The 27,506-nt window shown below is 31.7% G+C and overlaps 1 protein-coding gene across 1 annotated transcript in view; it reads right to left on the minus strand.

The window, feature by feature from the left end:
* LOC118202347 (uncharacterized) overlaps positions 1–27,506 on the minus strand; it is a 53,988-nt gene that overhangs the window by 18,219 nt on the left and 8,263 nt on the right. The window contains exons 2-5 of the mRNA XM_035374508.2: positions 21,100–21,163; positions 4,415–4,448; positions 2,388–2,603; positions 72–239 (exon numbers count right to left, since the gene is read on the minus strand). Of these exons, the coding sequence (XP_035230399.1) occupies positions 72–239; positions 2,388–2,603; positions 4,415–4,448; positions 21,100–21,163 (482 nt within the window). The remainder of the gene's footprint in view (positions 1–71; positions 240–2,387; positions 2,604–4,414; positions 4,449–21,099; positions 21,164–27,506) is intronic.

A 27,506-nucleotide genomic window follows, 5' to 3' on the forward strand; every position in this document is an offset into this window, starting at 1 on the left:
GTTACAATAATATACCCAACAAACTTGAAATATTATGCAATGTAATGATGCTAGGTTATGAAATTTCTTACTTCATTCCCATCACGTTCAACATTTCGTGGAGGTCCTCTTGATGGACCCCTATAATACTGCCTGAAGAAAGGACGACGTAACTGTCTTCTTACGGGTCTCTGAGGTTGTGGCTGCTGTTCATCATCTATGTTCTCCTGGCTCTGACTATCATCGCCTCCTTCATTCTGCTGCAAATGCATGTCAACAGAGATACAGCATATGTATTTTTAATAGTTCGTACAAAAGTTACACGAAGATCTACCATTGAGCAAAATGTATCTTACTTATTTCTTTTAGAACTCAATTTTAAATCTTAACATCAAAGTCTACAAATAAATTCCCAGTATATTTCTGTTCTTTAACAATTTCACATTTAAAATTCTTCATTAGTTGTATTTTGATGCTAACAGATACTAAATTACACTAAAGTACATATTTTCCAAGCACTTACATTATCCATTAAGATATACCTTTATTAGTTTGATAATTCTAATGGCATATACAGTAAAAGTCCAGAAATCCGCAAAGCTTGGGATCAGAGGTTGTGCGGATTTTAGGATTTTGCGGATTTCGGGACAGAAAAGATAAATCATAATATTCAAGCTAAAAGTGCAAAATAAATAAGGCATATTAGATACATTTAATTAAATTATTATATACAGTATTACAATAATTTATTATATGCATTAATATATTTATATATGTAATAATAATTAAATTATTAAATATATAAATTCATTATATATTATTCATTTACATTAGGCTCCTTTATTTTTAAATCAGCATGAATCTGCTTCCCCTTTTCTCTCAGGAGCAGTCCTGAAATTGGTACCCCATCACTCGGGACGCTGCCGGAACCACTCGTACGAGACAGCATCAAAGTTTGTTGATTTCGCCTCATATAAACATTTTTTGGTTTCGGATTCCGATGTTAGAATCACTGTTGCTGTAAAATTTTAACAGCTTTTCTTTATTTCTCCGGATATCATACACGCAATTCCATACGATTTTGCTATAAACCGAGGAGTAGCACCTGCCTTTCATCTTTCGCAGAATTTCCACTTTTTGTATTACCGTCAATGCAACGTGTTTACGTTTTTCAATGTTGCAAGCAGTAAAATCATGAATCCGTTTCTTATCTGTCATTGGGCCCACCAGCGGCCGAGCGGTAAAGTCGCTGAACACTGGTAGTTTGGTCCGAGGTTCGAATCCCGCGAACGGGCTGGCTGCATGGGCGTTTTCGTGGTTTTCCCCATGTGTAACGTGTATACGAGCCAGTTTCCCTTAGAAAGTCCTCCACGAAGGCATCCCTCCTCTTAGGCAGATAGCCCTCGAGGCTTTGCCATAATCACACACACGCACACTTATCTGTCATTGTATTAAAAAGTGCTGAAATTTAAAATATTCTTAATTTATCCACAAAATATCTGGATAATAATAATAATAATAATAATAATAATAATAATAATAAAAAAGGCAGCACTAAACAATCTCGTGAAATAACAGCTCAGAAAGTACAACAATGTGAATCGTGTACTTGAAAGATTAGTTAAGTGAATCATCTGCTTTTTTACCTCTATGCAGACTGGATGGAAAAAACTTTTATTGTGATTTCAATAATTTGGTATTTCCGTTATGACTCATTTTATTCGGTAATTATGATGTCATTATCCGGTAAGTATTTTTTCTTCGATATTTTGTACTCTATGTTGCAGTTTCCGAAACCTATTAACTTAACGTTTATATTTTGAGAGGCAACGTGGATTTCAGGTCGGCGGATTTTCGGTATTTGACTGTATTAACATCTATAACAAGAAAACTAAAATAATGGTTGCATTTGTTTTTAACACAGATTTGATAGAATTACATGCATAATACAGTGCATTTCAAAAGTTCCTGAATTCTACTCTAAAAAACTCCCACCTTTACCATTGATTTAATCTGATTCAGGTGCACAGTATTGGATGATTATTATTAAGTGCTGATCATATCATGCATGGCTGTTTATAATGATGTACATATCCTTCTGCTTCTACCAAAGCAGACTTCTGCTCTTGCATGAGATTGATGTTCTAACGACAGTATTTTCTTTCCACTTCTTCCTGAATACATTTGATATGTAATGGACATGAGCCCTTGGCTCAGGATGGGATATATTAGTATTACTTACCCCAAAACAGCAATAATCACATAACAATGGAAACATTGTTAGAATGAATAATATTAACAGTTAAGAGTTCAAAAACATCTGAATCATATATATGAAACAAAACTAGATGTAAAATAATATATGTCAAATTTCAGAAATTCAATTCAAATTTTATTTAATAACTTACTCTATGCCGTGGCATGAAGTGGCGTTTAGGAAACCATCGGCCACGGTATCGATTTCTATCTGCAGCATAAGGACTACCTTTCACAGAAGTGCCATTCGGTCCAGTTACATTTGCAGCTTCATTTCCCTTCTCTCCAACAACAACATCAAATTCAACTAATTCGCCATCTCCCACACTTCGAACAACCTTTTTTGGATTGTTTTTCTTTATTGCAGTCTAAAACATAAACGTAAGACATAAATACTTTCATATACAAAATATTTTGAGCCACAGAGGCTTAAATAATAACTTTCATATCTTTTAGTTATCTGTTAATTATTTATATTTTCACAGATTATCAATTCATATCAAACTTTTAATTCTATTAATAAATTACAAAATTTTTTACATAGCTTGACAACTGCTAAAGAACTGAAATACATGTTGCCATGAGCAAATCAAGAACAGAGGGGAAAAAAAAAAAAAAAAAAAAAAAAAGATGCTTCTCAAAGCTAGTTTGACAGTTACAAAAAAATGTTCGTTGAGCTCAAAATAGGCAGAAATATGAGACCATCAGAATAAAGAGTGAGCTCTTTCGATATTAATGCATATTTACCATCTTTTATGCATGCTGCCTACAACACTGTTGGGGAAAGTTTGAGAGATTCTGTATAATTTGCTGTCAGGAAGAATTTTAGTTCTTGTACAGTTTAAGAAAGTTCTACCTTTGAGCAATATAGATGCCAAGTGCATTTGCTCTACAGGATTTATATCCAGAGAATATGCATGCCATGTAATGCACCCAATACTCAACAGGATTTAGAGCCAGAGAATATTCATGCCATGTCATGTACCCAATATCTTCTGCTCGTATGTCAGATTCTTCAACTGTTTCACGCTGAAGGATACTGTTCAAGGATGCTGCTGAAGGATGAACAGAAATTCTGAATTAACTGCATATGGACATGACCCAGGAGAATTTTTGTGCAATATCACTGTGATGTCACTGTACCAAAATAAAAAATATGAAGACGAGTTCTGCCACCGTGCATGATATCTACACACAATTACTTACTGGCCAAAATGATCAGTTTTCCAAACATTCTGATGACGGCAAATCATTGCCCCTTTCTCCTCACAGCTGATATTCAGAATGAGTGTTGATGGTGAAATGGGATTCATCAGATAACAATGACTCTAGATCACTGTTGTTGATCTAAAAAATGGCATGCTCATAGCAGAATGTAAGCAACAGGTTTCTATACATATTAGACAACATAGTTTAATCACTAAGAAATGTTTCTCTAATATGCATAGCACTGGTAAGATTTGCAGCAATTTGGCCAGGAGTACCACTGCAATTCATTTTCATTACTAATAAACGGGCTCACTTTTGTACAAAACGATAACAGATGATTTTTTAGGATAAAAGATTTATTCCCTTAAGATCTGGTGATTTTCTTACAGTTTCCACCATGCTTTCACACAGCATTTCCACCTTTAGCAGCTTTCTTTAACAACAAGATAACGTTCCTTGAAGCACGCACTGCTGTAGCATCTTGAGTGATGCTTTGCCCTCTCAGAAGTTGAATTGGTTGACTACAATTGTATACACTCCGAAGACATTTTACAGATATTCTGCAGTTAATACTTGCCATAAAAAACGAAAATTCACACTAATATTTTCAAAAAACAATATGATTTTTTACTCAAATAATACTACTTGAAATTATGAACAATGTAACAAACGAGTTCACTGTCTTTTACACAGATATGATGTCTTGCCTCGTGATACTATTGACTCTTATTTTTCGTGTGATTGCATAGCCACTAGAGGAAAAAAAATTGCACGAATAAATTGTTCCTTAGCAACTGTCACTTAGTGTAAATAAGAAAACAACAGCAGACAATGTAGAAAATGAATTTTTCTGGATAAAGTGAAACATATTTAAAAAATGTTAGATTTCACATAAATATTTCCCAGTCAGAAAATAAAACTTTAATATGTTTGTTAATAAGAAATATATAATGATAATGGACAAACATACTTGATGAACAAATATATCTTCTTTAGTATCACTCCTGAAATTAAGAAATAATCTTATTAATATACAAAATTATTAATTGTCATTTTTACCAATAAAAGCAGTAACTGCACAAAACGGGAGATGTTTTGCTGTAAAATTTTCTATCACACATATATATAAGAACTGCCTACTCAGGGTTCGTACACATTTCTGAACACAGAAATTAAGTACTTTTAAGGATCATTAATGAAAAAAATTAAGGACCTATGAGCAAATGGGAACTGAATAAATTCAATTAAAAATATTATCTATGCCTTAATTTCACTTTTGTAACACTTCCTAAAAATAAAATAGATCCCTAAGTAGTATGCATTATTACTAAACATGAATTAATGAACATAAGTATTAATATGTTTGAGAATAAAATAACCTTTATGCAATTTATCAAATAGCACTAAATATTTTACACTTATAATAAATAGTTGGTCATATTTGAAAGAAGATAAGTGGCATTTACGTTTTACTAACAGTTAGCTTTATGTTAATTTTTTTTATATTTCATTTTGTCACATACTTGGTCAGTCTAGAGGTGTAATAGCAGGTAGATTTTATGTCAAACGGCATAGGTTAAAATGATAAGTAAGATCATAATCAGCATGATTCATAACAAAAGACTGAATGTTATCACTGGTGCTGCTTGTCTAGAGAGACCTGCTGATTAGAACAAACCTGAAAGGCCTGATGTAGGCACGAGTTTGGCAACTGTTGAAAGTTAGTCAGGCTCTGTTTCATGCAGTGTCGTAGCTTTGTGTAGAGTTCGAGGGGTTGTAACTTAGTTAATATACTTTAAGCTTCCAATAAGGCAATAAAGCTCCAGAGGTGATAAATTGTTTTGTATTATTTTAAGTCTCAGTAGATGCAAAGAATTACTTGAATTTTTACATTTTTGTATTTTATCTTGTGACAACAGTGAGTATTATTGAAAGGCAATAGCTCACTTTAACCCATTAACCACCAAAACTACAAGAAATGTTTCTTTTTTCATGAAAATTATAACAAATATTAAATTAAGTATTTATAACATAAATTTACATTGAAAATTAAAAAAATGCTCTTACCTGTGGAAAAATCGAGTATTGCGTTTGCGCAACGTCAGCGGAATAAGACTACGGATGTTTAGTGAGTAGGATTGTACTCGTGTGATGTTTCTTTTCAGTGGAGCGCAGGATTACTTTTTAGCTGTATAATGTTTTATAAATCTACAAATCACTTTACTTGTAATTAATTTAATATTAAAATATACATTATATTTCTTTTACAAATACAGATTATTTCATTTGAAAGATTCAAACATGAAAAGCTTGATTACAATCATGATGTTAAGCTACATTACATACTTTGCATCTATAAACAGTCTGGCTATGGTACTCTTTACAACACTTTTGTTATCAACGGATTTTATGATACAATGTCTACCATCTCCATGCAATGGTTTTTGAATGCTGAATTTACTAGGTCTTCCTGTTGCTGATCTATTTCTGGCTAATTCTACACTCTCAATAGGAGTTTGCAAAAGGAATAATGCATTCTCGCGTCTGAAATCTAAAAGAGACTTTATATTTCCAGTAGTAAAAAGTGGTGATATTTAGTAAGTTTAGATATGGTCTCACCTCATATAATTTATCAGTATTGTCAATTTGACTATTTTCAAATGCAAATAATGCTTCATATTCCTGTACTGCAAATGTGATATCAATTCTCGTACAACAGGAATAGAAATGTCCTTATCAAAAGACCAATATATTTTTTTCTTGAGGTAAAGAATGATATCCTGTAAGCAATAATATTCCAATAAATCTTCTCATATAGGCTTCAGATGCAATAAATTCAGGGCTTTTTTTTTTTTTTTTTTGTTGCTGAGCGTATATATTTGTCTGTTCAACGAGAAGAGAGTAAATGTCTAAACCAAAACGAAAATCAAAAATCTGTGCACTAGTTTTACCTTATATTTTGTGTTTTATAATTTCTCTTCTATCTCTTTCTTCATGTTCTTCCTGGGACATAACTAACAGTTCCTTTTTTATCCACTTTAAGATTTCAGTCTTCTGCTTTTTAAACTTTTTAGTACGACTCTAACTGCTTTTAGAAGGCTGAAACTTACTTCTTACGTGAATTTCAACTTCCCCAACAGTATCATTTGGTAAAATATCATTATCATTATTTAAAACATTGCCATTCCTTTCTTTTTCGTCACTAGCCTCTGCAATTTCTGGGGGACGAACAACAATATCAGTTTCATTCTGGTCATTATTAACATTATCATCTTCTGTTTCTTCATCAAAAAACCTTTGAAGGGCTTCTTTTAATGTAAGATACCTCGTTCTAGACATTTTTAAACAACCAGAACATTGAAAGGAATGAGTGAAAAAGGAGATTGATCAGTTTCCTGCTAACGTTGCATCAACGCAACACCTGTTTTCCCTCCCTTCCCAACACAAATATAAACATTGACTGATGTAATGTTCTGATAAACGGTGACCTAGACTACAAATAGATCACTCATAAAGATGGTGATTCTTTTGTTAAATATTTTCAGCAAAAATAACTGGTTGAAAGTTTTACTTAAAGTATGAGATTAATTAATATAAACAAAATGATTGTTGAAGGCAAATATTTTTTTACAGAAATAATCTTCATAATATTCCTTACAAAAAATCATCTGCTGGTATAAAATATCTTTGGTAGTTATATTTATATATTCATTTATTTTGACTGTTGCGTCAACGCAACGCCAGCGGCTAATGGGTTAATAGGTAGAGATAATTTTTAAGGGTATACAGTTAGTTATTGATATTTAAATTAGTTTTTTAACACCTAATTTGATGTTTTTAGTTTGATAACAGTCATTAAAGATTTACATGATCACTATTAAATTTTATTTTTTAACAATATTTGTTAAAAAAGCTCTATTAAAATCAAAACCTTAAAACCTTTCACAGTTTAAAATACATGTAATTTATGACATTGATTCTTAAACAATATTAGGATAATTACACATTAAAAACTATAAATCATTTATGTTTTGTAACAATAATACTAAACAAAATATTTATCCGTCACTTTAATTGGAAGCCTTCGCAGACATTTTGGCTAGTTTATATCGATTTCCTTCTCTTTAAGCATCTTTTCTAACGATTAATCTCAATATGCAAACCAATGCTCTCGCTAATTTCTGTGTGCTTTATCTTCTAACTTGTCAACCTTTCTACAATGTACCTATGAGGGTTTACTTGATCTGGTAAAAGTTATAGTGCAAAACCCCCGGCAGACAAGAAGCATATTATTGCCATGTCTGAAAGTAACTACAATATCAGACAAAGGTTTAAATAAGCCTCTTATTTAAAAAGGACTTAGAACATAAAGGCATGTTTTGATGCTAGCAAAATCAATTACAGCTCATGGTGACATAATTAAACACGTTTTCAATCACACGTCACACGTTTCCAAATTTTTCAATTTCTTTATTAATAAAAAAAATCCATTTCTATAATGCCTGTCCATGTGATAAGATCAGAAGCATTTCTGATATTTTCCATGCTTGTGTCTAGTGAAAAGTAGAGAAAATAAAAGGAAGATAAACATGTTAAGATTCTAATATCATAAGTAAAACATTCAAATATTATGTTTTCATTGTTCTTCCAGACATTCTCCAAAAAGTAAGAAATTCATTGCAAACTTTCTGTAAAATACATCCATTATGTGTTGATACCATGGAGACATTTTTCATTTTGTCACATATTTCTCGAAGCTTCTAGAATCATAAGTCTATAAATCTTGCCTTCAAATCCTTCTAAACTTTCCAAGCTGCAATGTCTAAAATCCTAAAGAAAAATTATCCCTACCAATCATGTAACATCAAAAAGCCAGAAATATTTTGGGAAAAAAAAAAAAGGAAGGGAAGTGTAAAATTAATTTTATAGAGAAAACTGGTGCATATTCTGATAATCTTGAATATTATGAGACAATTACATGGGAAAAACTCTATGAAAAAATTTAAAAAAATACCTTTTTAATTAATTACATAACTAATTTTCCTTTTGCTAAGAGCTTTTTCATAAACTGTGCTTTATAGCATTATACTATTGCGTTTTTTTCTTCTCTGCCACCAGTTGTTACATTATAGACTTCCTTCACGTTCATATGGGGTTCGTAGATTTGGAGTGAATAACTACGAAACTTGATGAAGTATCCAAACACACTTTATTGGCCGGTATTAATCAGGACAGCTCCAAAACACTTTTATAGTCGTCGAACTGTTATAAGCATGCTGGCACGATCAGCAACCCAGCTTTCAGGTTATCAAGCTACCATGGTGGAGACAGCTTCACTGCAAAGCACCAGAGTACAGCTCCCAACTCTGCTCGGTCGTTTTCGGAACTCCACGATACAACTTGCGATGCACTCAACGACACACAGAGCACAGCTCTCGACTCTTTGGTTCAGTCATTTCGATGCACTCGAGGACCCACTCGGCACTCGCTGCCCGGCTATCAACTCGATTGACTCCACACGGACTGACTTGCTAGACGAGACACCAACTATCTCGTACTCCAGACGAAGCACTCTCACATGACTGACTATCAGCTTGCCAGACAAAGTGCACACTCTGACTGCGGACCAGCAGCATTTATTTAGTTTTTGGCTTGTGTTCGATAACATTCTGGGCTAAACCGGTAAGAATTCGTTCCAGAAGGTTCTCCATCCGTCCATGGCACATCGCCAATTTTGTCGCCAAATGGGTGATTTCTCGCCAAATGTGACAATTCTGCTTTCCTTGGCCCTTTTATGGAAACCCTAAAACTGCTTTGCAGGGAAGGCATCTTACCGTGCCTGTACAATTCGTAACAGTAGCTTGTTTATTTTTCAGACTCAAAATATTGTATAATAAGTTGCCAAAATGAAACTTTATAATATGAGGGCGAAAAATAAAAATGTTTTATTTTAATGTTATTTTTTAAATATAATTTCAATATATTACCATTATTTTAATGAAATTAATTAATGTTACGATGTTTTAAAAAAAATCATCAAAAAATTCTCAGATCTCGGAATTAAAAAGTTTCTATAGAAACTGATCTTAAATTCGCCAAAATGTTGAAAAGTCGCCAAATTTAGAACCGCTTAGTAAAAGAATTCCTATCCCCAAACGCAAAAAGTTGTTTAAGAGCCCTTTATTAGAAAAAAATGAATTTCAAAATGCTTATGTTTCATTTCTTGCTTAGAAACTCAAGTATGCCATCATTTATATTATATTAGAAATAGAAACAAATTATAACTCATGAACCAATTCAAAAGATAACCATATAAACGTAAGTGAATCGCCAAAAATATTTCTCCAAAATGCTAATTCCCACTCAAAATTGCAGTCATAAAAACATTAATTAAGGACCTTCAGCTGATTTCGGCCAAAATTAAAAACTTTTAAGGACCAAAAATCAATTCCAAAAAATCTAAGGACTTTTAAGGACTATACGAACCCTGCTACTTAATAAATGACTTCCTCTATTTTGTAAATTTTCAAAATTTTAGTGAAAGCATTAGACTCCATTACTATTATTAGTAGCCATTACTATTATTAGTAGTGATATTATAATAAAAAATTTCCTTAATAATTACTAAGTGACTTTTTTTTTTTTTTTTTACAACAAAGAATAACCCACAATTTATTTCAGAAACCAATGAGATTTTCATTTTCTAATACAGAAGTGACAGTTAGACCTTTTCACTGACATCACAAAATGTCCCATATACATAGCAGAGCTACTGCTTCCAATAGAACTGTTTTGCATAATCCAGCATCCTATTAAACCAATGCTGCAAGAAGCTTGTTTTCTGAAAAGTTTCTTGTAGCACTGCCAGACATGATAAAGGGTTGCCACTAAAACAGGAGAATGAAATTCCCTGACTTTTCCAGGTGTGTTTTAAGAAAATTCCACTCTATTCGCGTTATGCACATTGGCTGTGCTAAGAGGTAAATTAATTACAGTATTACTTGAGAACACAAAAATTTGCCAAAAAAAAAAAAAAAAAAAAATATATATATATATATATATTATATATATATATATATATAATCACCAAAGCATTACTATTCTAACTATATAACAGGAATTGTTTTCTCCACTGAAGATTGAGATTAGAATCTGCCCAATCTGGATTAAAAAATTTCTTTTTTTGCAGACATTTTGCAGCTAAACGAAAGAAATATATTTAATGATATTTTAAAATATATTCAGATATTTTATATTTATTCAGCAGGATACATACGCAAAAAATATGTGCATTAAATTTCATGATGGCATGTCATAATATTGCTAGAATTAATTTCAGGATTTTGCCAGAGAAAGGTTCTCCTGAAACTTGAAAGTATTATTTATTAATAATAAATAAATTTAGAGGGAAGAAGCAGCATTAAATGATACGAATAACATAAAAATAAAGATAACTACCTAAAAATTGAATTAGAATAATCAATGATATTTCAGCAAATATAGTTATATTTAATGGTTAGCCTAGATCAGAGGTTCTTAACCTATGGGTCGCGAAGCATGTTTTTTGGGTCGCGCTAAGTCAAATTAAAAAAAAATTTTAATATACAAAAATAAGTAATACCAACACCTTACTAGAAGAGTTTTTTTTCCAATACAAGTTATTCTCTAAAACAATGCATTGGTTTTACCACTCTTCTCGAATGGCCTTCTAGAAGTGACATCCAATTTCTGTCTTATAGCTTTCTTCTATGAGGTGTTGGTAATACTCACGCCATTGCTTTACGTGTGCGCAGACACAATAAGGTTGTAGGTAACATAGTCATTCTCCGGTAGTGAAACCTTTTGGTAAAAATTAAAAGCGCTTTCAATCAGCTACTTTTACTTCGACTTTTAAGAAACCGGGGAATTTCCGTTGGTTGTAAACATGTAAGCAGATATTATCGATTTAACTCGTGTGAATAAAGAAGTAATAACGGAAAATTGTATTCTGTTAATTTCTGTTTGCATATTAATGATATTTACGTAAAAAAGTTGCACTCCGCTGCAAGTTCTTTGTCAAAAACTGGTTTCTGTGTATTACGTTGTGAATAACAGTGGAATGTGTAATAATCATGAAACGAGAATACAAGCATTTTAGAAACAATTTTTGTCTGTTTATTAAAAGTGGAGTGATCAAGCTGCAGTGCGTATTGTAAAATTGTAATCACCCTAAAATGGCAAAATGTGAATACAAGGAAGCATTTTTAGAATTAGGGTTTACTTGCATTTATGATGGAGGAATGAACAAGCCGCAATGCGTCTTGTGCAGTGAAATACTAAGTAATGAATATGAAACCGAACAAACTTAAAAGACATTTTGATGCAAAACATAAAAATTTTTCCTTTGAGGAAAAAGATCGTACTTTTTTCGAAAGAAAAGAAGCCGATTTAAAAAGACAGCGTTTAGATGCACCAAGTAGTAATAGTTTTCTAATTTCTACCAAACAAGCTACACTTGCTTCTTTTTATGTGGTTTGGCATATTGCAAGACAAAAGAAACCCCATAATATTGCTGAAAAACTTATAAAACCTGCTGCCATTGACATGGCATGTATCATGTGCGGAGATGAAATTTCAAAGAAATTACAAAAGGTACCATTATCAAATGATACAATTCATTTACGAATTAATGATATGTCGTTTGATATTAAGAATCAACTTATTTCTGCTATAAAAATTGCTGGTTTATTTAGTATTCAACTGGATGAAACGACGGATGTAAGTAACGATGCTCAACTAATGGTTTACGTGCGGTATCCAGGGTTAACAGATATACAGGAGGATTTTTTATTTTGCAAATCAATGTCAACAAAAACTAGAGGTGAAGATATATTTCTTATTGTCAATTCGTTTTTTAAAGAAGAAGGATTAAATTGGAATCAGTGTTTCAGTATTTGCACCGACGGTGCAGCTGCCATGACAGCATCTCAAAAGGGTTTTTCAACAAGAGCAAAACAAATGAATTCACAAATTTTATCGGTTCATTGTTTTTTACATAGATAAAATCTTGCTTCAAAAAATTTATCGCCCGAATTAAGTATCGTTTTGGATGAAATTGTTACGGTAGTCAATTTTATAAAATCAAGAGCTCTTAACTGTAGAATTTTCCGCGAACTGTGTTCAGAATTTGGTGCAGAATACGAACATTTATTATATTGCTCTGAAGTTAGATGGCTGTCCCAGGGCAAAGTTGTTCAAAGAGTATTATCATTGCGGACAGAAGTCGAATTTTTTTTGAGAGAAAAGAAACACCCATTAGCATCTAAATTCTCCGAGTTGAAGTGGATTACTCAAGTTGCTTATTTGACAGATATTTTGTTTGAAATAAATAATCTAAATACGTCTATGCAAGGACGTAATCATACTATTATTGAATTAACTGAAAAAATTACATGTTTTAAAAATAAACTCAAATTATGGAGAAATAAGGTTGAAGTAAAGAAACTTGCTTCATTTCCGACTCTTAATTTACTTGTTGAAGAAAAGAATATTAATATCACAGATTTTGAAATACAGAAAATTATTATCAATCATTTAGAAAAACTAATAGCAGACTTTGATCGGTATTTTCCTGCAGACGATGTTTTTAAATATAATTGGGTTCGAATGTCATTTGATTTTGATGTAAGTGATTTGCATGAGGAATTTGTTAATATTAATCAATTTCAAGAACAATTAATAGAAATTCAAAGTGACCAAGCACTTCGATACAATTTTTACAAAAACACTCAATCTTTATGTGCTTTCTGGTTAAATCTAAAAACCGAAAAGCCAATAATTGTTAAAGAAGCCCTAAAAGTATTATTGCCCTTTCAACAACATATATGTGTGAGGCTGGTTTTTCGGCTCTCTGTGTAATCAAAAACAACCACCGGAACAAGTTAAATCCAGAAATAGATTTAAGGTGCTCCTTGACAAGCATTCAACCCAGGTTTGTAGATCTTTCAAAATGTATTCAAGCACAAGGTTCTCATTAAAAGCGTATAAAATGTTATTATAAGATTAAATTTCAATTATTTTTAAAAAGTTTTAAATATATTTAGTTTGGTCAATAAAAATATTAAAAACACTTGATTATTTATTAAATTTTTCTTGGATCAAAAGTACTTTTGTTTAACTTTATTATTATAAAAAAAATAAAAAATTTGTAAGTTAAATAAGTCATCATTGTAAGATTAAAGGTTTTTACAAACATGCTCTAAAATAAAGCAATGAAAAAATATTGACATATATATAAATATATAAAGAGGTTAAAAAGATTTTGTAGTAAAATCCTAGTATACGGTGGTAAGGCCTTGGCACGATTTTGAAAAATGTCACCATTACTAAAATGACCCGTTTACTGCTCATCATAATATCGCCATATCCCGTGTGTACCTGACATGGAGGTTAGAATAGAATACATGGAGGTTATTCTAACCAAAAAACGTCTATGTATGTAAATAGACGTAGTATAAATTCCATAGACGTAGTGCTATTACGCTGCTAGAAAGTGGAGGGAAAACTCGCCAAGGGATTTGGCGACGGAACCTGGCAGCCTGAATTTCCCTCATCGCAATATGTGCAGGAAATTGAGGAACACGAGTTAAGAAGAAAGATTCTTTGACAAAATGTTTCTTCTTCGATTTTTCGCAATAATTTAAACACGGATTTTCATATTTTTTCCCCCTCAAAATAAGTAATCCATTGATTAATTTACTTGCACGAAAAAATATTTCCTTTTGCTTTAAAGTTTAAAGAAATTTTTAATGAAATTCATTTTATGAACTCTTGATAACATGACCTTCGATTTTCGACACTAGCTTCGAGCTTTGGCGAGATATTTCGCGCACGCGTAGCTGTTTCCCTCTATGTTGGAACAGAGCCTTTTTTTTTTAACAGTACATATTCTTTGATTCCAACTTTCCTCGTACCGTATATTAGGATTAAACCGATTTTGTTTTATATGAGAATAAGTATTTTGTTTAGTTCAACATGCACTGCACATGAGCATGCGATTCTCGAGGTTACTGGAAACCAAAGTTACTGGACACTGGCTTTACCTTTCTAAAAGACAATCTAATTGGAGCTGCGAAAATTGACCAGCTGCCCAAATGACGCTCCGCGATACTCAATTCACCAAGAAAAGTGATCGCTTCTAACGCCAGTGTAAAACTCGCTTTTTTTGGGGGGGGGATCGCCGTGAAATTTCAACTTTTCCCTGAATTTTTTGGTCAATTTTCGAATTTCCTGACTTTTTCCGGTTTTCCAGATAGCGTGTAACTCTGTCATAATAAATGCATTTAAAGGGAAGAAGTAACATTAAATGATATGAGCAACATTAAAATAAAGTTAATTACTTAAAAATTGAAATACAACCACCAACAATATTTTGGCAGATATAGTTAGTTATATTAAATGGTTAGCCTAGATGACTGCTTACTATTTTTTTATTTTACTGCAAAATGACAAATAAGGCATCTGTTAAGATAAAAAAAGGGTTAAAAGATTTTGTGGAAAAATCTTAGTGTACAGTACATCCTTGGCAGGATTTTGAAAATTGTCGCCAACACCAAAGTGACCCGTTTACTGCTCATTATAATGTTGCCAAATCCTGTGTGTACTGTATACTGGGATTAAATCAACTTTGTTATACGAGAATGGAAAGGCATTATCTTTTGTTCAACATGCACTGCAAATATGCATGTGAATCTGTTCTGGAAACCAAAGTTGGTGAAAACCTGCTTTGCCTTTCTAAAAGACAATCTGATTGGAGCTGCAAAAACTGGCTGTACATCAGTTGCCTGAGTGACGCTCATGTGATAGATACATATTTCGTCAAGAAAAGTGATCACTTCCAACATTGGTGTAAAAATTGCTTTTTGGGGTGAATGCCGTACGAAATTCCCCGACTTTTCCAGATTTTAACTAAAATATTTAAATTTTCTGATTTTTCCTTGACTTTTTTTAGTCAATTTTCGAATTCCCTGACTTTTTCCGGGTTTTTAGGTAGTGTGGCAACTTTGTACATATTGCTAAAGGCTTATTGTTGTGGATGTTTTAATAAGTACGTACTTAAGAAACCGAAATTTGATTCTGGAATAGTTATTATCCATCAACCAAAAATTTCTTATAATAAATATAAATGTGCTTTTAAATAAACTGAATTCTCATTTTTTAAAAAAATAAATAAATAAAACACTATGGATTTTCTTTCTTCTACTGCTGTATAATCAGAATACAGTATCATTAGAAAATTCTTCCAAATTCACTTCTGCAGAAAAAATATACTTATTGAAAATAATCTGTTATTTTGATTGGCTTTATCATAAAATTTTATTGTCAGTTAATATTGCATATCTAATTGCAACATTAATTGGCAATTATAATTTCTCTGTTTCATTAATTTTTAACAGGAGAAATCGTGTCTCTGAATGCGGATAAAGAAATTTTTTCTTCCTTGTACAAAGTAAAAGAAATACTGTAATCAAGAAACTTTTGGAGTACCATATTTCAATGAAAATATTCATTTTGACCGTTATCCAATGCAATTTAACAATATTTTTGCATGATACCTGTAGGTAAGGACAGAATAATGGACTCTTTTGCCCAAAATGGGTTAAAAAAAAAAAAAAAAGATTTAAAAGAGATTTTTCCATAACATCTGCATAAATCAAAAAAGAGTAGCCTCAGAACGTTTAAATTTTGTATATGGGACTGCTATAACATGTAGTTGTGCAAGTCTCTTTTTGGTTACAATCAGCCACAAATCATCAATTTAAATCTGGTAAGACTGCATGCAGAAATTAAACAATTAAAAATATGAAACCCTAATTTATGAAATAAAGAGCAATTATGATCTAAAGGGTATCAAATTTTACAAAAAAAAAAAAAAAAAAAAAAAAAAAAAAAGCTTAATATTTATATGTTTACTTTATTAAACATTTCTTTCAATGCGCCCATGCATAATGTATGCTCATTCTTTACGCACACGCGTAAAGTTTGTGGCTTTGAGGTCCGGATTATAGGTCATTCTGGATAATGGACGTCTGGATTACGGACTTTGTATTGTCTACGAATTGAAGCTGTTATTACAGAAATTTCACCAGACAGTTGTTTCTGCAGTAAGGATATCAATTTACACAATGCCTTTATTTTCTATATGCACTGAGGAGCTGGTGCTTGTAGTTGTCTCTGCTGCAACATTTAGTCTTCTCCTTAGGGTTTTGCACTTTCTGTTGGCAGAGATGATGGCTTCTAGGCTATCAGTGCTACTGCAGTTACTTAATTTGTCTTCTTCATTAATGAGAGGGAGTGTAAACAGTCTAGTAAGGAGTCTGATCTTGTTGCCATGAAGTTTGTAGTGTGAGGATTGTCGCCGATATTTTGATGTTTGTATTAAAATGAATGTATTTGTAGTCAGAAGTGCTTTCATCATCTAGGATTTCCCAGTCTTGAATCAGGTTAGTAATGTTACTGGTAAAAAGACTGGAGTAAGGTTTGACCAGCTCTTATTATAGGAATTTATGAAGAGTTTGTGGGGCATCTGCACTGTTATGTAGATGGAGATTATGTGCTGAAGCAGTGTTTTTGTGCTCGACAGGATTTGTGGTGGTGTAACTCCATATGCTGTTGTGGGCACTGAAATCTCCATTTATAATTTGCAGAATGAGCATGCACACCTTAACAGCACACTAATGGAAGAGAGTAAAAAGTGCTCATGATGATTTCTATGTAATTAAACTGAAGAAGAATGTATGTAAAATCTCTTATCAGTAATGATATTGATGGGTATTGCAGCTTTTGGTACTTGTTCATTATCTGTGCATTGTATTATTCTCTATGTATGGGAAAATCAAACTGCAATTTTAAAAGCAGAAATTGAAGCAAAATACACTGAACTAACCAACTGTCAAAGTGTTGTCTTCCATCACCACTATGCTTGGCCTCATATTTTGATGAATGTCAGACAAAGCTATAATGAGCATGGATGGGATGTTTTGTATCATGCCACATATTCATCAGACCCTGCTTCCTTGAAATTTTTTCGCAGGCCACTTTAAAATTCTTTGAAAAGCATGGAATTAACTTCTTTAGAGAATGTTAAATAGCACAGTGAAAACTTCTACACTAATAAACCTAATGACTTTTTTAAAAAAGGAATATTCCAGCTGCCAGAGAGACGGCAAATGTCACAGAATAAAATGGTGCCCATGTGATTCAGAGAAAGTTACTTATGTTTTTGTACTGCTTCATATGTATTGTGCATGAAAACTGCAGAAATTTTCAGATGACTTAATAGAAAACTAATTTATAATTATTAAAAGAAACAGTAAAGATTCAAAGCCTAATGGAAAAGAAAGCACAGCATCAAGTCTCAACATCAGTGAAGTAAGCAAAGGAAAAGATTTCAAATTGACCAACAGATTAAAAGAATTTCAAGAGATGCTATGACCAGTTGTACCACCAGTGGGAGAAAACTTAGAACAAAGCAACTTAGAACTGAAGGAGTTCTAGGGTGATCCGAGAAGTTCTACGATTAGTTACAACAGGAGACAGAATGACGCAACATGAAACCAGCACACATTATCAGCCACACTGTTGGAGAAAAAAGCCCAAATAACCTAATCCTGTGGAAAGTCAGCATCAATCTATGACATTACATGAGCAATGGGAATGAAGGAAAAGACCCTTCAATGATGACCCATGGCAACAATCAAAACACAGAATCGAACTTGATGAAGTAGGATATCTAACCATGGACAAGCTCGTAGACAAGCCAACAGCTCGCTATGGAAATTGGAATCCAAATATAAGTGCAATTTATTTATTTCTATTCAAGTGAAATCTTATTTCATGCTTTTATATGCAAACAATACTGCTAGTAATGCTTTACTCCAAATGAGTATTTACAAATTATAAATAGCAACTGTCTTTTTTGCCAACTTTAATGTGTTCTGTAAAATTTATTTTGTGCATTTCCACACTCATCAGTCTTTTTAGTTTAAAAAAACTGTAAACAGTCCAGAAAACTTTGCAGTAGCGCAAGTAATAGAAACTTGATGTATGTGTTTATGCATTGTATATGTGAAATTAAAACTTTAGTGAATGTAATGAAAACTTAATGAATTTAAATTACATTGGAAATTTATATTGTGTAAATAAAAAATATTAGGAATTTAATTTTAGTGTAAAGGGAAAAGGGGTTATTAAGGAAAATGCATTTGAAGTGAAAATTAGTGCATAGTACAAAAAGGGAATTAGAAGTTGGTGGCAACACTGTATTTACATATTAAAATAAATTAAAATGGACACATTAGCTTAGATTTCAGATAAGGTGTCTTTGAGGTTATAAGGTATTTTTGCACTCCTTTACATATGCCTTCCTGGTGTAACTTGGAAGCACACTCGTCAAGCATTCGGGAGGTCCGGAGTTCGAATCCCGCGAAGGGCACTGCACATTTTCCACATTCCTGCATCTGTATAACCAAATGACTCTACAAGGTCTAGTGAGTTTAGTGAATTAACCTAACATGTCATTAGTTTTAAATTGCTCATTACCCATTTTACAGAGATTTTGCTCATGTGAAATGCACAAAACAGTTTTAGATAGATCAAATCTTGCTGCTATCTCACTGGTTACTAATCTTTTGATATTTTTTAAAATTTTCTCTTGATATATAAATGCATTGATCAGTGGTGCATTGAACTTTCAAGTATACAAAGGTGAAAATCTTTCATAAAATTTAGAAATAACTTTTTCGACTTCCAAAATTTAGAATTAATCATGCGACAGTTTAACCCTCTCTTGAGGTTTTGCTACGAAAGCCGAAATTTCCCAAAACTGTCTTTGAGAAAGAAGTCTTTTCTTGATTTTAATGCCAAAATGCCCCTGGTAATTTATAACAATAATATGCCATGCTATACATAAAATACTTTTAATATACAGTCAAAAGTCGTTAATTCGGACACCCATAATGATCTATAATCCGGACATCAAAGCTACAAACTTTCTGCGCATGCGTCGCGTTAACGCAAGACCTTTACGGCTGCGAATATGCGTGTGCACAAAATATGTTTACGAATGCGCGTTTAATGTATAACGGACGGTATAAGCTAAGCTAAAATTATCTAATTCAGTTAATGTTGCAGACTGTGTTGTTCCTTAAACTTTGAATTGGATCCGGCTTATTATTTTTTTGTAGACTGTTAAAGCTATTTTATAAAAGTAAGCTTGAACTTTCGATTATGTCAAATAGAATGTTTGATATATATTTACTAATATGTAAAGGATCTACAAAGCGAAAGTATGTTTCGAAGTCCATCAAACAAAAAGTGGAATTGCTGCAAAAAATGGATAAAGGCATATCCTTTGTTTCTCTAACCATTCCGAAATCTGTTTATCAATTTCACGCTGCTCTGGGGGGGGACGCCGCGGTGCACAATGAATTGGAAGTTGATCTGTCAGCACTATCCTTATCTTCAGGGCGGATGTTTTTATTTTATTTGGCTTATAATTCCTTACTAAATGTAGTATTTCATCTCGATGTACTGCGCCTTTGATATGATTTAAATCAAATTCCTCGTAATTATAATTCACTTCGGACAGCAAAGAAAGTGACACCAGAAAACGAAAGAATTTCTATTTACAAATTAGTCAGTATTCTCGACACAGCAATTATAGGACTTGAACAGTGGAACTTTGTAACTGAACAAGAAATTATGTCTGTTTATAGAATTAAATAGACAGTATTATCACATGAAAAACGAAGCAACTTAAACAACTTACATTGAAAGAAATGTCTAATAAAGTAAACAAACAAATATTAAGCTTTTTTTTTGTAAATTTTGATACCCTTTAGATCATAATTGTTCTTTATTTTATAAATTACGGTTTCATATTTTTAATTTTATAATTTCTGCATGCCATCTTACCAGATTTAAACTGATGATCTATAATCCGGAATCGCCAAAGTCCCGACGAGTCCGGATTAATGACTGTATTTATCATCTTAATTTCTTGGACATATTTCAAGATGCATGTATGTATGAGGCCATACATACACATCCTTGCCAGTCAGAGGGTTAAGCAAAATTCCTTCGTACAAACTTATTTACTTTTATTTTGCTACTGCTATTAGCATAGCCTAACACTTAGAAAGTAAAAAAAAATTTTTTTTTTTTTTACAAAATCATTTACCACGAGTATATTACGTCTAAAAGAAGAAAATACAGTAGAAAATGAAATTAAATACTACACTAAAACTACAATGACTTAACTAAGTTCTTTTTCACCCCACCCTCCCAAATGTGATTTTATGATGTAAAACTACTGCTGTTATTTAATCCAAACCAGAACTAACCTTTCCCATTTTAATGAAATTTTAGTCAGCAGCTTTATTTAGAAGAGAAAATAGGAACGAGCTTTTTATTTGTGAATCAGTTTATGATAGATAATTATCACAGGACAAGAAAGATGATTTAATAATGAATATATATTGACATTCTAGAAGAAATAAGCAACGAAGCATGCCAAATTAAGTCATAATATTGAGTTTTGATATTGAGAACTTATATGAAAAATTCTTGTAAAATTCTTTTAAAATAATAACATTAGTACAAAAAAATTCAGATTACCTGTTAATAAATCCATAGCCATTCTTCACATTAAACCATTTTACTGTGCCCTGAACTCTAGTTGCTGGGAAAAGAAGGAGGATAAGAGAACATTATATTTTGCTTAACATAATGAGAAACAATTTCTGCACATTGAAACTAAGTACTTTTAAAGGCTTATGAGAATCATTAATGAAAAAATGTTAAGGTCCTATCAGCAAAGGAAATTGAATAAACTAAAGCAATTATCTATACCCGAACTTCACTTCTGTAATACCACTCTTTAAGAATAAAATAAACCTGTAAGTAAGATTTATTATTATTAAACATCATATAATACATAACATAACTATAAAAAAAAACTGAGAATGAAATCAAGTTCGTAAAATTTATTACATAATTAGCATTAAATAACAAAAATCCTCCAAATTTTACACTTAAATTACTTATATTTTACACTTATAATAGTCAAACATAAAGATTAGTGGCATTTAAGTTTTACTAACAATGTTTTTATTTTGATTCTTCCTTTTTATGCCTCGTTTTGTCATGCACTCTCTTAGTCCAGAGGTTATGCAAATTTTATGTCAAATGGCAAATGTTAAAATGAGATGTAAAATTATAATAAACATGATTTGTAGCAGAAGCTTGGCTGCTGCCTGCTAAGAGAGAAAAACACTGCTCAAAACAGACATGTACACCTGAGATTGTTATGTGATGAAAGTTAGTTGCTCTTTCTCTGACTCAGTTAATGCTCTGGCTTCACTTTGAGCTGCTGGAGTTATACTCTAGTTAACATAGAGTATTTAATGTATAGTTCCAATAAGCCACTGAAGCACCAGAGGTGCTAAGTTGTTTTATATTATTTCAAGTATCATTAACTGTAAGGAATAAAGCTTTATGTTAATTTTTATGTTCTTGTGTGAGATTTTACATCCACAGTAAGGATTAAGGAAAGATTACACCTCACCTTAACATGCAGAAATAAGTTCCAAGAGTAAGTTAGTTGCAAATACTTACATTATGTAGTTGATATTGAGTCATTATAGATTTACATGGTCACTATCATAAAAAAAATATATGTTAAAAAAGCACAAGTCCCATGTTGTACAAGCACGGTAAGATTGTATGTGTTCAAAATAATAAAAAAAATTATAATCTGAGACCATTTTACATTTTAAAATACAGATAAATAGGCATGTACTTTGTGATATTGATTCTAAGGCAATATTAGGATAATTACACATGAAAAACTACAAAATGTATATTTTGTAGCAACAACAACAACAAAAAAAAAAAAAAAAAAAAAAAAAAAACATCATGCAAATTATTGCATGTGTATAAACACGTTATATACGAAAACGTGTATAAATGTCGAATGAACAGCAATATGTATATAAACATAGATACATTTATGCAAGGGACACATTTATGTATGCATATCTAGCTACAAATTTATATGAGTGATAATATACATATGCATATTTACCTATAACACATGAAGAAATAATAATATGCATATATAACTAAGTTAATGAAAACATCGAAAAACAATAACATTTATACATGCGCTTTGAAACTCATACAATAAATAAAATCATAAAAAAGTCTATAAGGTTTATTCCTCACAAAGATTGGATCAAACAACTGATCAACAAATGAAAAGCCCCCCCCTTTTTTTTTTGAAAAGGAAAAACAGTGAAATAAACTAAAATGAAAAAATAGCGCACCACATTAACTAAAAAATAGCAACTTAATGTGAAAAGAAAGAAACCACATGAAATTAAATCTTAATCCTCTATTCAATAATAATAATAAAAAAAAAAAGCAATTAACATCTGTAAAAATGAAATTTTAAAAAAGAAAATTATTTATTTATATTATATTCATGACATATATCTACTCTTTAAACCAGAGCTATTTTACCCTAAATTTTAAACAGCAATAAGAGTGCAGTTTAAAAATTTATGGACTATATTTATTTTTAATCAATTTATTCCTTTCTATAAAAATAAGGGAAGTAAACAAAATCTCAGTCGTGATCATAACAAAGCCAGAAAGGCTTGTTTGTCTGACCTTCAAAATAGGTTATAAAGAACGGGATCAAAGGCTAATGGAATCTTTGTTAGAGAAAGTACAAAAGATATCATTCGAAATCTTCACACCTGATTTCTGCGTTAATGGATGGGGAGGAGAGGAAATTGGTGTGAAACTGGAAAAGTATTTTGGGCGGTTTGGGTATTTTGAGGATACACCTTGGGTCTGGATTTCAAAGAGTTAAGTCAAAAGTTTGAAACTTGACGTCTAAATGCAAATATAAAATTAAGCCTGCTTTGTAACTAAGCACATAGGTCAGGTTAAGTTTTTCAAATAGGGTAAAGCATGCAAGGGCTCTCTGCCTAAGGAGAGAGATGCCTTTATTGAGCAATTTTGAAGGAAAACTAAGCTTTAAGATGCATTAAAAATAGTGCATGTAATTTTCATTCAATTTATATTTATGGTACTTACATATTATGAGGACTACCTAGATATCTCATCAGAACTGGCGGCCCTTACAGGTTATACAGGTTAACCCTAATACAGGTTATAGAGGGCACTAAAATAAAGAGTATTATCTTGCACTAGTCCCGCACTTGCTATTACTACACCCTTTTTTTTACTACATTTACGTGGATTATTATGTTTAATTAAACACATAACACTTTTTATGATTATTTTTTCCCCAATGGATATCAACATTTTCCAGCTTAATTCAAATTAAGAAGAAGCGACAGAATCTTTCAGAGAAGCTGGAATTTTACCCAAACAATGCGTTTGTAAAAACGGCCATGATATGAAGTTTTATAATAAAGGATTTTATTGGAGATGCAATGTCAAAAAAGTTTGGTGTCCGAACTGGTATGTGGTTTGAAAATAATCGTATTGAATTTTTAAAAGCTTTAACATTTATTTACTTTTGGGCATACGAACGTCATCCATTAAATGAAGCAAACAGTTGGATTTATTCGATAAGACTGTCACTGATTGGAATAATTATATGCAGAAAGGATTTGGAGGATAATCAAAATATTAAAGTTGCGAGAGCCCAGAATGATTGTCGAAATTGACGAAAGCCTTTTTACACGTCGAAAGAATAATCAAGGTCATATCATGCCACAACAGTGAGTCTTCGGTGGAATTTGGCAGGAGACAAAAGAAGAGTTCCAGACCAGAAGACAACAAAATTAATACATCAAATCCAAAATAATATTGCTGAAGGCTCAACAATAATGTCAGATTCGTGGCCTGGATATCAAACAGAGGAGCTCATTGCTGCCAGTTTTGAACATTTTAAGCTGAATCATCAATATAATTTTGTTGACCAATCTACGCACACTTATATTCAACATATTGAAAGGATGTGGGGTTCTGCAAAATGGAAGAACAAGCGACAATGTGGGACCATACACCTTATAAGAAATAGATTAACCCAAATGGGTTTTTCTCCCTTGTCTGACGTGTTCCCGGCTGTCACCTTGATCACATCCGGAGGAGTAGGGACGACATGCAGAAATTTAACAGTGGTTGCCTATTGCAGCATATATAATTGTTAAAAAAGAGCTGGTTGTAGCGCCTCATTTCACAAATAAGAATTTCTACATATTTTTATTTTTGAAAATGACATTGATTTTTAAAAATTTAGCATATTTATCAAGCATAATTAACGTTCCAAATAATTATAAAGCTATTGCACGCTTTCAGGGTTGGATATTTTTTTAGCTTTTCCTATGCGGTAATTTCCTATTTCATAATGCATCATAGTGATAAACACTTTTGACTCCTTAATTTTTATACATTTAATTCTAATATTAAAATTGCATTTAACCATAATAATTAATTTTGCTTGTATTTTATAGTGATTATGTTTTTAAACTTATTTTTAGTTCTGCATAAGATTTTTTTTATTTACTGTTCGTTTAATTTATTAGCTCGAAACGGTGTTTTGCGCTGTTTCACTATAAATGTCCGTGTCTCTTGCAAATTGTTGTTAACAAAAATTATCGCCCTGTATTATATTTAAAGAAATTAAATAATGAAGAATCTGCACGAATACATGTATGTTTCTCGCACTGTGACAAAAATGACGGTATCTAGAGCCATCAAATTTTGAATAATGTAATCTTCCACCCGAACACGGGCATCTGGACAGTCGAATTTTGAATTTGTTTTAATCTATTTCATATTTTGTAAAACTTTAACGAATTTTTGATTAACAGACTCAACAAGTTCAAAGCGAGCAATGGTAACACTGTACGGAAAATAATATTTTTATCTCCAGTGCGAAAATTCTAAATATATGCTGTTTTCAAATGTATGTGGTTTACGGGAGAAGAACATGATATTCAATAAATAATGCACAAAACTTTAAAAAAAGTTCCTTTTGGACGTAATATAAAATCTGAGTGATTCTAGATTTTATTTTACCTTTTTTTTTCCCCTTCATTACACTCAGAAAATTTTATGCTCCGAATTTTATAAATTACCAAAATAATTAATCCACTTTAACGTTAATTTAATGATGATATAATCAAATAAATAATTGCTTTAGAATGTTGTTATAGTTTTGAAAATCACTGCCTGAAAATATTCATTACATTAAAAAAAAAAATATCAGATTTTGTTTAATTTTACCTTATTTATTTTAAATCATTGCATACTATCAATCTTATTTAATTTTAATTTACTTTTACGCAAAATTAAGTTCATAAATTTTGTGCTTAGAGTTTTTACCAATTTACCAAAGTAAAAACGTTTGTACAAGAATTACACGGGAAAAAAATGCGCGAAATGCAGTAAAAAGTGCTTTAATGAGATATATTAAATCCTATTTGAAAAAAAATGCGACTTTCATAATCTCATCACTATACAACGTATCACATTTAATAATTAAAAACAGTTATGTGATACAAACGCCATTGGTTTCAATGTTAAAGTAAACCAGATCATCCCTCCTCTTTCTTACGGACATGTCGGTGATGTGCGCCCCGCCCAATGGGTTAGTCTATCTCTTATAAGGTCCATTTGTGGAACAAGCCGCCATCATTTGGATACCTATTTAGCTGAATTTATTTGGCAGAAAAAACAGGAAACACCTTTCGATGCTATTTTGAAAGCCATTTCCCGCCACTTTCCTCACCATTAACTTTAACCTTTTCTTTTAACCAGTTTTAAGTAAGTTAATTTTAATTTTTTTAATTTGTATTTAGTGACAGAAATTAAAGTTTGCACATGCCAAAAATGAAAAATATTAAATATATACAAGCACTTATGCATATCGTTGTAAAAAGCATGTATTTGCCTTTAACAAAATATATAAATATTTATCATATTATTTATTAATATGTTTGGAAATGAAGGATTTATTCATTTATAAACTCCTGTAAATGCAAGTGAACTTCAAGTGAATTCACAAACTCCCGTGAAGAAATCTAGTTATTAACTACATCTAAATTTATAATGACTATAAATATTGCATTAATCATAAACATAAATTAAACATTTAATTAACATTTAATTGTAAACATAAATTAAAAGTATGTTGATAAATATATTTATAATACTATTTAAGAAAAAACTGTTCATACTGGAAAAGAATCTATTAAAAAGTGTAAAGCACAGTGTATGAGATGTGTACTTAAGAAATTAGTAAAGTAAAATTTTTAGAATGTGTATTAATGAAATCAGTTAATTAAAAAAATGATAAGTAATAAAAGAATTCTTTCCTTACATTTTATTATAACTCAGTTACAAGTTTTAAATAATATTTTTAAAAAAATCCCTTTCAGAAATACTCATAGAAATTTAAACACATGGAAATCAGCAGGATATTTTAACACATTTCACTATTGAATTTTTCTTTTTAATTTCCAATGGCAGATTATGAAACAGGAACAAAGAATATAGAATACAGCAATACAATGGAGGGAAACAGCTGTAACAGAATCCATTAATCTAAGATATCTCTTGCCTCCTAGTAAAGCTCGGCGACAAAAGTCTTGCGCAGAGCAGGACAGCGCGGTAGATGTGTGGCATCCATCACCTCTCCAGAGATGCACAGAGTGAATATTGGAGAAGGAGCAATTTTAAATCTATGAAGATGATATTGTAGGCAGTCATGTCCGATGATGGCAAGGCGGAATTCAGCGACCGCTCTACGCCTTTGGACGTTACACAAATTCAGAATAGCATTCTTCCAGAGCACGTACTTTGAAAGATCTTTTAATAATATCCCTAACAGTATGGAAAGTCAAAGGATGAGAAATATTCTGCATGATCAAAGCACCCTTTTTTGCCAAGAAGTCGGCTTTCTCGTTACCTGGAATCCCAGAGTGGGCAGGAACCCACTGGAGGACTATAGTTTTCTCAAGTGGAGCCAGGCTTTGTAGATA

The sequence above is a fragment of the Stegodyphus dumicola genome, chromosome 7, assembly GCF_044657685.1.
Source record: "Stegodyphus dumicola isolate Sdum_Otavi_A_Nest chromosome 7, ASM4465768v1".
NCBI lineage: Eukaryota > Metazoa > Arthropoda > Arachnida > Araneae > Eresidae > Stegodyphus > Stegodyphus dumicola.